The following is a 12,573-nucleotide window of genomic DNA, read 5'->3' as shown; positions in this document are numbered from 1 at the left end:
AGTTAAAATTACAATAGAAAAAATAATCTTCAAACATTGAGCCTTACCCTATTTCTTTTGACTATATATCCAGTGAAACATAATTTTAGTAATACAGAGAGTACATTTATTGATCCAAACAAAAGATTAGCTTCTTAACGGCTAAAAGGTGTATTGCACAAGCTTGGAAAAATATGAACAGACCTAGCATAAATCAGTGGCTAAAACAAATGTATTGCCTTCCCTTGGAAAGAATAATGTATATTCATAAAGGTAAACAATACCTATTTGAGGAAATTTGGGGACCCATTATCAATTATATTCAAAAATTAGACCTAACAGATGATTTTTCAAATTTCTTATTTCAACTGCATGGAATTTTGCAACCTCAGTTTAAAAGCTTTTGTTAAGGAGTGCTGTGGCGATATCATGTAAGTGAAGCAATGTTCATTGTTAAGTTTTGTTTTATGTAATTATTATTTTAACATTTGTTTGAGTGCAGATACTTGTTTTGAGTAAAATGTCAGACAATACAGCTTTTTTCTTTTCTTTCCTTCTTGCTTTTTGTAAGGAAAATGTAACTAGTATTATTGAAGTTGCTGTGTTGTCATGACAAATTCTTTAAATAAAAAGTTGTGGGGGAAAAAGAAAAAAAAGAAAAAAGAAACTGGCTCACATGGGGACCGCCCCAGGAAAGGAAGACCAAGAGCCACCTCTGCTGCGGAGGATAAGTTCATCCGAGTCACCAACCTCAGAAATGGCAGGTTGACAGCAGCTCAGAGTAGAGAGCAGGTCAATGGCACACAGAGTTCAAGCAGCAGACACATCTCTACAACAACTGTTAAAAGGAGACTGTGTGAATCAGGCCTTCATGGTAGAATATCTGCTAGGAAACCACTGCTAAAGAAAGGCAGCAAGCAGAAGAGGACGGATGGACTCTATATGCCTGGTTCCCACCCTGAAGCATGGAGGAGGAGGTGTTATGGTGTGGGGGTGTTTTGCTGGTGACACTTTTGGGGATTTATTCAAACTTGAAGGCATACTGAACCAGCATGGCTACCACAGCATCTTGCAGCAGTATGCTATTCCATCCAGTTTGCGTTTATTTGGACCATTTATTTTTCAACAGGACAATGACCCTCAAACACACCTCCAGGCTGTGTAAGGGCTATTTGACCAAAAAGAAGAGTGATGGGGCGCTCCGCCAAATGACCTGGCCTCAACAGTCACCGAACCTGAACCCAATCGAGATGGTTTGGGGTGAGCTGGACCACAGAGTGAAGGCAAAAGGGCCAACAAGTGCTAAGCATCTCTGGGAACTCCTTCAAGACTGTTGGAAGACCATTTCAGGTGACTACGTCTTGAAGTTCATCAAGAGAATGCTGAGAGTGTGCAAAAGAGTAATCAAATCAAAAGGTAAATCAGTAATCAAAGCAAAAGGTGGCTAATTTGAAGAACCTAGAATATGACATATTTTCAGTTGTTTCACACTTTTTTGTTATGTATATAATTCCACGCGTTAATTCAGAGCTTTGATGCCTTCAGTGTGACTCATGTTAGAAAGCCACAACCCTTCCACTGAAAGCAGGATAGTGTGACAAATTCACATATAGTATTTTTAAAAGAGCAAATTCATTCCAGTAGTATTCAGTTTAAAGCTAATCCTTAATTTGAATACCTGATAGTCACCCCCCGAACTTGTCCGACTTAATGCTGGCTATGTGAACCAAGCTCCTTCTCCGGTCATACAGAGACCGGACAGTCCTCAGTAATGGTATATTCAGACTGGACACATTTGGTCAAAGTGAACCGGAGTTTGTTTCGCCCAAAAATCAGGAACAAATTTTCAAATTTGAATAAACCCAATAGGACCCTGGTATGGGAACAGGAACCCCTCTTGGACCCATTATTTGAGGTGGTCTCGGTTTGTTTCTATTCAGACTGAGCTTCAGTTCGCTCTGAGTTTCCTCAGTCTGAATAGGCTTTGTGCTCGGATTCGAACAGCTAGACAAAAATGGCCACCGTAGCCAGGCATTACGGGATGTAAACACAGTAATGGAGCAACGATTAGACACAGCAACCCATTGAAATTTGGTCGGCTGAATCAAGGCTCATTGCAACAACTTTTAACGTGACACACATTACTTCTCACACTGTTTTCCTGACAATCTATATGTCATAAACACGTATCACTGTACCTTCTTAGTTGTTACCTCCTCAGTACAGTTTGCAGCATGTCTGTGCTGGACCAAAGTATTTCACATGTTTAGTTTGGTGTTGCTCTGACACAACCCTCTGCATTTATCTGGACTTGGAACCGGCACAGGAGAGCACTGGATTGTGCCCCCCAGTGGTTGCATTCATTGATTCATTCATTCGTTTGTTCGTTCGATCGTTCATTCATTCATCCTATACCATCACATTACACCTGTTACATCTGTTACGGATATAATGTCACCTTCCTATCCATCCATTCCATTCCATTCCATTCATTAATGTTTCTATCCATCAATTTATTCATTAATCAATCAATCTAGTCAGTTATTCATCTATTCCATCCTTTCCCATTACATCTGTTTTGTGCCCACTCTTGAACCAATTTGCTATCATTCTTTCGATCCACACATTCATCGATGCCATTCATCCAACCATCTGTAAAGTCTGGGTAAACCCTGGAGAGTTTCCCATTCCATCAGAGGGCCACACAAAAACAATCGCACACACTCACATTCCCACAGACATGACAATTTTGAGTCACCAACAACAAATATATTAGGCACAAACATTGATAAATTAATATTTTTTATGCAGGATATTGAGCACCACGAGAAAACTCCACATAAACTAACCAAAATAAATAAAAATTTTGGTCCTTCATAAACGGAGAAAACAATTACGTCAGAGGCTATGTTTTCGGCGCGACCGGGGAAAGCCGACTCTCCCCGAGGACAGCCGAGTCCTCCCGCCACTGTTTCTCAGCTGTAATTACTTCAAAATACACAAAAGAAGATGCAGGCTTCCTATTGGCTGGCTGCTCCGTGTGTCTCGTGCTCGAGGGCGTGGCTCATTCGGTCTCTCTGCTATCAGAACTGCTTCACCAACACAAATTTCCGCTTCCTGCAAAGACAGCAGCCGAGACGGTCTCGCGCGGGGACTGGCACAGATCTTTGGTGTCTGCTTTCGGGGACAAACCCTGAAGACAGCGATGTTTTCACCGTCTGTAAGTGATTAGCTCGGAACAGACCAACTTTCTTTCGGTGTGGACGCGTTTACACCTACGTCGTGAGTCTTGAACAAAAACAAAAAAGGGAAGGAGGAAAACCGACCCCAACCGAGCGAGGGACGGCTAAGAAAACACTTGTGCGGGTGGCCACCTCCCCCTTACGATTGTTCTCCGTCTGAAAGCTCCCAGTCAGTCTTCAGGATGTCGGAGCGAGGAGGGCTCCCACGGACTGGGGGCGTCCCTTCGCCGCACATGCAGCCCTCCAAGCCGGTCAGTATCTCCTCCAACCGGCCGGTCCACATGAACCTTTACGCCACCTGGGAGGTCGACCGCTCTTCACCCAGCTGCGTGCCGAGGTACGTTAAGCCACCACTGTTGGGGTGGGATGTGCACGTGTGGGTTTACTCATCAGTAAGGGTAGAGCGCGCTTTTCCACCAGACAAACCCCCATGGGTGGCTGTTCTGTAGATACTGTCAGCCGTGGGGATGTGGAGTTTGAGCTGTGGGTTAACATGTCAGGTGGTTTGCCCCCCCAACCGAGCCTGGGGTCTTCTCCCTTCAGTCAGAACTTCATCTCTGCTCCTAATCAACAGCGAACAATCCTCCAAAAACAACCACCATTTCTGCAATCCTGCAGCTGGAGATGACAAATGCATTTTTTTCATGCTGCCTTTCGTGACAAAACCCTGTTGTTGTTATTTAGCAGAGATCTTTTAACCCAGTAGTGTGGATGTTCAGCTGTTTGTCTGCCTACTGATGCAGCAGCAACACAGTACTGTTGAGACATGGAAAAAAGTGTGAATTAATGATGAGCACGTATTTAGAATACAAACATATGTTATCATACATAGTGTGTTATGATTCTGTGTCATGTTGATCATCAGCAGCAGTGGATGGTCCTGTGGGTCGTTAAGGATAATGCAGCAAGGTCACAAGAGGCGAGATACTTAATGCACCTCAGTCGGCTTAGGTCCAAACAAAAGACACGGAAATAAGCTTCTTTGTGTGACTGCAAAATGTGTGACACAGATTTTTCAAAACTTGTGATCTGGCACACCGAAGTGACACTTTCAGTTCTTCACAGGCGTAAAGTTCTAAGGCTGGTTCAAAGGGGAAGGCTATATCTCAAGATCATCTCTCACCTGAGAAGGTTTAATTTTCATTTTCTCAGTCAAGCCCATATTTGTTTCCTTCAGTAAATGGTAAATGGTATATACTTATATACCACTTTACTACCTTCATAGAAGGCCCAAAGTGCTTTACAGTCACAATTCCATTCACCCAAACACACACATGCAGTCACACACTTGCGTATGTGCTCTTATGCCCAACACAGGCGCCAACCTATAACCACCAGGAGCAATGCAGGGTTCATTGTCTTGCCCAAGGAGGACACATAGACAGGCAGGGTGGAAACCAAACCTGTGATCTTCTGATCAAAGGTCGACCGCTCTACCTCTGCTCCACGACTGCCCCAATTAATGCTTTGAAAATTTTTCTATGTTGGAGACAATTGAAAACAAAAACTAAGGAAATAAAGGGGAAATTACCTTGTTACTATAGCTCTATTAAAAAAGCAAATGGATAATAAATACCTCTAAAAATATGCTTGAAAAATTAATGATGGTGATTATTTAGCTGACAAGAAGAAAGATCGGAGGCAGCACTACTTCCTACAGCGAGGTGTCAAAGTCTCTGACTGAATGAGCTCCTCCGAAGAGGATGATGATGATGATAATGAAGAGGATTGTCCATGATGGATTCCAGTTCTAGTAAAAGTAAATTTTATTTTTAAATATCAGATGATTCACCCAGATAGGTACATTTTACATAAACACACCAAATTAACTTACCAATTTTTGATGGTTCTTGTTGTCTTTTTTGTTTGTTTGGGTGTGGGAGGCTATTAGTGGGTGTTGAAAACACCAGAGCCATCATCACACAAAGCCTCCATGCTGACATCTTAATGTTGTTTCTAATGTGCTTTGGGAGATTTACAGGGTTTGAAGCAATGCCTCAAGGGCATATTTAGCTAACTAGCATTTTAGCAATGTGTGTGCATCATGCACTTATAAATAAATCATGTTGTGCATTTGAAAACACTTTCCCACCTCAACTTTAGCATCTTTGTGTTTGCCTGCTGTCTAATTTGTGTATTTTTTATTTTTTGGAAGTTTTTTTTCTGCAGTTGTTGCGGCCAGTCTTATGTATTAGACTTCACTGCAGCAAAAGGGGAGAGTCAGAAAAAAGGAGTTGGAGAAAGATGAAGCAGTGGCTCTGTCACCTACATTTAAATGGGATTTATCCCAGACACAGAAGAAAAAAGAGGTATTGAAAGGGTGCTGCAAAGAGCCTGCCTCTTGTGAGTCAGTCGTTGTTAGTTGTGCATGCCCTATTTGCTTCTTTGCGGCTTTCTTGTTGCTCAGTCTGTGTTGCTGGAGAGAACCAACACCCCCTGCCTTTCCCCAAGTCAAGGTGTTGTTGCTCTAACCTCTTCCTCTTTTACCCTAAAATGCCTCTTCTTGGCATTTTGCTCGGTTAGTGCTGCTGCTAGAGTTTGTTGTGGCAGGCAAAAAGATAATTAAAAAAAACAAAACACACCCATTCAATTTATTCTATTTAATCCAGATGTGGAGATCAACTAGAAAAAAATGCTAAATATTCCCATCTTGGATTTAGATTCTGATTGCATGTTTGGTCTTACAGATGTCAGATGCTTTAGCAGTCATTCCTTACATCTTACAAAGCACAATTTTCTGAAAATCAGCTGCTTTAGTCTTGACTGCATTAGCGTGACACAATTGATTTGTGCTGATCTGACCTCGAATTTCTGAGTTTACTAAAGAGAAATTCTCCTTTTCAGGAGTTTTAAACTTGCTCTCCTGATTTGCACTTATTTCTCCTCAATTCTGCAATGTCATGAAGGCTCGAGCAGGCATACGCTCAGTTCATACTCCTCCCTCTGAGAGGTGAGGCTCTCCATCTCCTCAGCAGAGTCGTGTCCGCGTGATCAAGCCTTACCACACAAATGTATAAGTCACAGAGGAACAAAGATTAGCTACTCTCTATTGTACTTAGGGTTTCAGTTCGGAGGAATGTCAGTGATGTCTGCTAGAACTGAAACACACACACATGCCTGGGATTCCAAATCCACACAGATTAGTGTGGGCCTCTTTGTGCTGCTTCTCTGCATCAGTTATTTAAGGAATGGACTTCAATGTTAACTCGTTGTCTTGCATCACAGAGAACGCTGTATGGCAAATTTGAAGGGGAAATTCCTATGACTCTGCTTCATAGGTTGAGTCTCAACTGATATTTCTTTGAAACTCTGGTGGCCAGTTAAGCCAGTTTTTCGCCTTCATTTTTTATTTGATACCTGAAAAACCCAAATATTTCCACACCAAAAAAACGTGGGAAAAAACACTCAATAATCTAACAAAGTATCAGAACAAAGAATCCAGTTCAGAGTCAGAGAAGCAACCTAGTTCTCATGATTACTCAATAAAAATAGAAGCAGTTGTTATCAATACCATCCATTTTACTGAATCCATTCAATTTTGATTTTAAAAAATGAATAGAAAAAGGTTTTATGCTCGGAAAAAACAGAGCTAGGGTGTATTCAGGCTCCAAAAATAATTTGGTCTGGATCGAGTCCTGAACCTTGCATTTAGTCTTTGACTGCAGGCAGGCGGACTTTCTTGTTTTGAACCGAAGCTTGTAAACAATGCCATATGACTAAAGACCTCTTTAGTCATTGGCCAGGGAAAGCAAGTGGAGGCAGAAATTATGGAAGTCTTTGTAATCCTTGTCAGGATAGTTCAATAATTCAAAGTTTATTTCGCTGACCAATTTTGAACTTTATTTGAACTTTATTAACGTCAGGTACAACACTTACTCACTTTTTTTCAGCTGAAGTAAGAAGATGACCAAGAAGGAATGCTGATAAGTGTTTATGACATATAGATTGTTGGGAAAACAGTGAGAAGCAATGTGAATCACATTAGAAGTTGTTTTAATGAGCCTGCATTCATCCAACCATATTTCAATGAGTTTGTCTCATCGTTGCGGTGTTATGGCATTGTTTTAGAGAATTCTCTAAGGAACTACAAGGTAGCTTTTAGGGTGACATCACAGCAGCACCAGGCGCGTGCAGCATAACCAAATACAGAAAAGCATGTACGAAACATTTTCTGTCGTGTTAAAAAAAAATGTTCTAACAAGTAAGGAGTTGGAACTTTTTTTCTGTTTGATGAAACGATACTCAAAACAACACTGCATTTGCCCGCTGCTTATCTGTTGTTTCTTTCCTATTATTTTTACATTACATTCACGACGGGCTACGGTGGCCATTTTGGTCCAGTTATTTCGCTCTGAGCACGTGGCATATTCAGATTGAGAAAACTCATAGCAAACCAAAGCTCAGGCATGGAAAGATGGGTCTGAGAGTTGTTCCTTGTCCTGAACCAGGGTCCTCCTGGGTGTATTCACAGAATGTGTTCCAGGTTTATCGGGGGAAATGAACTCTGGTTCTCTTTAAGGAAACTAAAAGTGTCCTGACTGAAAACACCCGTAATTTAAAGGAAAATCTATTAATGGATTCATAAATTCACATTTATTACATGAATATGAATGCATTCTATATTTATCTTGTCTTTTCTGAAACCAGCCCAAAAAGAGCGGCTTTCTCTGAAAACCTCTGCAAGGTCAACGGTTTGGTCAAAGTTATCTTTCTAAATAGAACAGCTGGTTTTTAATAATTTCTGTATTGAAAGACAAATTCAATTCTAGAATTCAAGTATTTTTTTAAATTTAAGTTTAAATATAACTAACTTTTTCCCCCAAATGGATGAAACTTTTTTGTTAAAGCTACAGTTTTAATTTAGAATAAAAAAAACCTAATACAAGTATTACAACTATAACAAAAAGGCCCGCAAAATCCTGCAGGGACAGGTTCATCATTAATACAGACTACTGAGTTTCTCTTTTTTACATTTTTGGTTGATGATGTGCCTAGTGATTTTTTTTTGTCAAGGAAAAGTCTACCTTGGCACAAAAAGGTTGAAAACCCTGGTCTAATTCCATAGACTTCTTTTGAGAAATAAACAGCCATTACTTATTCTATTCGTCAGAATAACCATTCTTGCTCTACTACCTTTTATTAATGTTCTTGCTAATCCTAATTTTTTTTTGTGATTTTTGTTGTTGTAGTACAAGTTATTTAAGGTATAAACTGACCAATCAGATGCCTCAATAAAAGTAGGAGGCCTTGTGTAAAACCTTCAAAGCGTTTGATTCTCCCTATCCCGCTTTAAGTGGAAGGGGTGTGTCCTACTAACATGGTCACTCCTGATTGAGAGTGGTTGCCATAGAAATGTGGACTCAGACTGACACAATCCAATCATGGCTTACTGAGGATGTCTGGTTCCGCGACGGACATATTGCAGAAAAATGGCGACTGAATTGACTTTGTGTGGTTGGAACCAGAAGCAGGGCATTTATTACGAGTGACGTCATGCGTGATTTTTCAAGTCAATTCAGTTGCCATTCTTTATGATACTGATGGCGACATGTTGGAACCACACCACGTCTGTAAGGAGTAAGCAGTGATGAATTATTCATTGTGCATTTGTCTGATTAGTTTGCCGCTACTGCAACACAGAATTGGACGTCACCCTCCGTTCCTTGAGCACCCGCATTACATCTGCCTGGGAATGCCAGCTCTTCCAGGAACCAACATGGAGAAAAGCTGAAAAAAAGCAGCAGGTTGCTGCTTACATGTACAGACACACTGACAGGGCAGAAATGTTTATCACGCTGGTTTTGGCTGCCTCGCTCATCGTGTCTCTGCTCGTTTGTCTGCTCTGCTGTGTGCCAACCATTGCAGCTCAGCTTTGCTGTAGATGAAAGGATGGCAAATCCCTCTTCCTCTTCACTCCCTGCTATTATTGTTTGGTGCTTTCTCCTTGAGATGACTTTCACTGCATTGCCATTATTGATGTAAAGATCTGTTAAGCCATTGGCTTTCCACAGCCTGTGGAGTTTATGTTTCACTATAATCCACCTGTCAGTAGAAAATGGCAAACGGGCATCTTCAGAGCTGCTGCACTTCAGTGAAACCTCTCACCCTACTTTAAAAAAAGCTCCTCACCCACACACCATTTTACTGGAATGCATTTTTTCCTGTAAATCCCAGATGATCACTCTTTAGTTGGACTTTAAGACTAAGGTTTTCAGGTTTATTATGTTAGTTTGTTTTGAAATGTTTTATTTTCACGATGAAGCAAGAAGAGCACCTGCTTTTTTCTCACTCACTGAATTTATATTGAAAACATTTTTTTATTAAAAAAAACTGTCCAGCTTATTTAGTGAGTTTGCCTGAGATAGCGAAGCAGAAAACAGCAGCTTGTCCAATTACTCCCCTGTAAGAGTAAAGGTCCAGTGACACTTGATTTCATCAAGAAGATTTAAAAACTGTTTGTGTGTTTGTTTTGGTTTCAAGACGTTTTACAGGGAAGACTCGTTATACGCTGAGACGCTGTCACTCTAACCCAATGCATCATGGCAGATGTAGTGCCATGACAGCCAGACAGTTCAGGGCTCCAGACTAACTTTTTTCACTTGGAGCACTGTGGCCCCCAACTGAAAATTTTAGGGGCACAACCAGAAAATTTAGGGGCGCATACCGTAAATCAACATTCTAACCAAAGCTACTAATTTCCACTGTATTACTAATAAATACTTTAATAATATAAATTACAATGTGCTGTTTCAAATTTGGTGTCACATTTTATTCTGCACTTTTGAAGATGCAGCAACAAGGTAAGCTGACAGCACCATCGCAGTCATGACAGTACAAATGGTAAACAAAATACCATACATTTATAATTAAAAAAAAGTTTTTAGTAACAAAGTGATTACCGTAGTAACCTTTCGGTCATTTCACAGTTACAAATAATACTTAAATGTATGTAAATATTAGGTGATGGAAATTCCTCTTGGTGACACCAAATAGGTGCAGCCAAGATGCACAATAAGCGTGTTTGAGATCACCCAGATGGACGCAACGCTGCGCAGATCACCTGGTGTGAGATGTATATTTTTGTTTTTGCTCCAACATCACCTGTCAATCAAAACAAAAATATCACGAGAAAGGGGTGGGAGCAAGGCCCCAACCTACACGAACACAGCTGGAAATTTAGTACTGCACTGACTGAAAGCTGCCCTACAGACTACAAAACAATGCATTATGGGACATGTGTCCTGATGGGTTTTTGTAGTTCAGCGATCAATTAAAATAATTTAATATGCCAACTGATTAAAAAAAAAGGCTACATACATTACAAAACATTAAAATAATTATAAAAGATATATTAAAGATATCACAAATCACAGATCATACTAAGGGGAAGAGGCATATTAAAAGTAAATTGAATGTAAAGGACTACAACTTCCTGTTCTCCTTAAGTCTCGCTGCAGCTTGCCTTCATCCCCCCCCCCCCCCCCTGGTCACCCCAACGATCCAGGCGCGGCGCTGGTTCATCTTAAACACGTCTATCGTTGCGTTTTCCCCACGTGTTTTAAATGTGTCTAAGACTAAATCGTGTTGTTGCTCACACGTGTTTAATGTTAGAGCCCCGTTAGCTTTCACGCATAGGTGTGGGACATTTGTGCTCCTCAGCTGACCATCTCCCGCGGGAGCGGTGTCATGCCGTTACAGCCGTGCGTCGCGAGTTTGAAACCCTGCTGTAGACTCTGGCACTGGTACACTAGCCGCAGGTCGGAAGAACGAATCAATAGTTCGCTTATAGCTCAGACGCACATATCAGGTTGTGATGATATTTGTCTCCGTTTCCTTCCCACAGATGTTTACGCGCGCTCGATTATCTCTAAGCCCCTCCCCCTCCCCGCATTTAGCCACTTAAAGTGGCTTTCCCTATTCTTCTCACACGCAGTGGCCGCCTCACAGACGGGCATCACGCGAGTGTGTGCTCGCGTTTCATGAGTATGAATGCGAGTGTTTGTGTTTGCGTGTGTGTGCGCTTGCGTCTCATGAGTTTGTGTGCGAGTTTGTGTGCGTGTGTTACAGTTTGCGTGCGTGTGCGCTCGCGTCTCATTGATTATTTCATTTATCATTGACGTGCCCCTTCCACATTTAATGTTTAAAAAACACGGAGGGTGGGGGAGGCAAATTTACTGGTAGCACATATGCGACCGGATGTAAAATTCAGTCGCACACTCTCAAATTTTGGTCGCAAAATGCGACCATTTAGTCGCAGTCTGGCGCCCTGCAGTTAAAGGGGCGGGACTTTTCCGAAAACAGAGACAAAGCTGCGGCTAAATCGCTGTACCACCATTCTTAGACACCAAAATGTCTAATAAAATCACATAAACACAAAGAAAAAAGTATTTTATGATCTTTCATATTCCTAACTACTCAGTGTTTTATCAGGGCCTGTTTGGATGAACAAAGAGCTAATATCCTGGAGATGGAAAATGTTTTTAGATCAGTGAAAATGGATAATTTCCCATGGCACACCTGACCATCTCCCACGGCACACAAGTGTTTTACACACTGGTTGAAAAACACTGGTCTATGACACCTATGGCAATACACTACTATTTGGCCTAAAGAATGAAATCCGCTTCATATCACAGGAAGTTTCCTAAAGTACTGGAAAAGTCATTACTACTACTTCTTCCTGTTTCTTAGCTCTATTTAGCGAAATTGGAGCCAAGTTTTAATTAGTAAATTGATCAACAGTTTTGTCTTTTGAGCTGGGAATGTGTTGATGTTAGTGTCATTGTGTCTGAAGGAAAACTTGATTGAAACGGCTAAAAGAAATCTTTGCTTCGAGGAGACAAAGAACTCTATGTGGCGTTGCTTGACCTACACTTGTCATGACAGATTACACTGAAAATCAGTCGATTTCTGGCAGATTGATCGATGCATTTCACCTTGGAACAAGTTTTGGAGGAAATTGGTAGCCAGAAGCCCTTAAAAAACAGCTGATCATTTTACACTAACTTTGGACACAATCAGGCTATAGAAAGGAATTATTAGCATTAATGGATGGATGACCCAAAAAGAAATGTAGCTTTGGTTACAGACATGCTTTTTGTGGCATTGCTTGGATTAGTTCTGGAGTGTCCCAACATGCATTCTCTTTTCTTAAAACGGAACAAAAATGTTTAATTCAAGATGAATAATAATAATAATGGATTGGATTTTTCTGCAGTTTTGCAGATGGTCAAAGCGTTTACAATGTGTATCCATTATTTATTCACTCCTCATTCATACTAGGTGATTGTAAGCTACTCATGAAGCCTGGGGCAGACAGAGGCGTGGCTGCCAGTATTCGAATATGTACGGT

The 12,573-nt window shown here is 41.0% G+C and overlaps 1 protein-coding gene across 2 annotated transcripts in view; it reads left to right on the top strand.

The window, feature by feature from the left end:
• Positions 1-3,041: 3,041 nt before the first annotated feature.
• pacs1 (phosphofurin acidic cluster sorting protein 1) overlaps positions 3,042-12,573 on the top strand; it is a 91,312-nt gene continuing 81,780 nt past the window's right edge. Inside the window, exon 1 of one of the 2 annotated variants that reach the window (XM_023965821.1) lies at positions 3,042-3,558. In XM_023965821.1, the coding sequence (XP_023821589.1) occupies positions 3,404-3,558 (155 nt within the window). In that variant the 5' untranslated portion in view covers positions 3,042-3,403. The remainder of the gene's footprint in view (positions 3,559-12,573) is intronic. The other variant, XM_023965820.1, reaches the window with a different exon arrangement.

This window comes from Oryzias latipes, chromosome 18, assembly GCF_002234675.1.
Source record: "Oryzias latipes chromosome 18, ASM223467v1".
Lineage (NCBI taxonomy): Eukaryota > Metazoa > Chordata > Actinopteri > Beloniformes > Adrianichthyidae > Oryzias > Oryzias latipes.
Note: the sequence above shows the minus strand (reverse complement) of the source record. Positions and strands in the feature narration are given on the sequence as shown.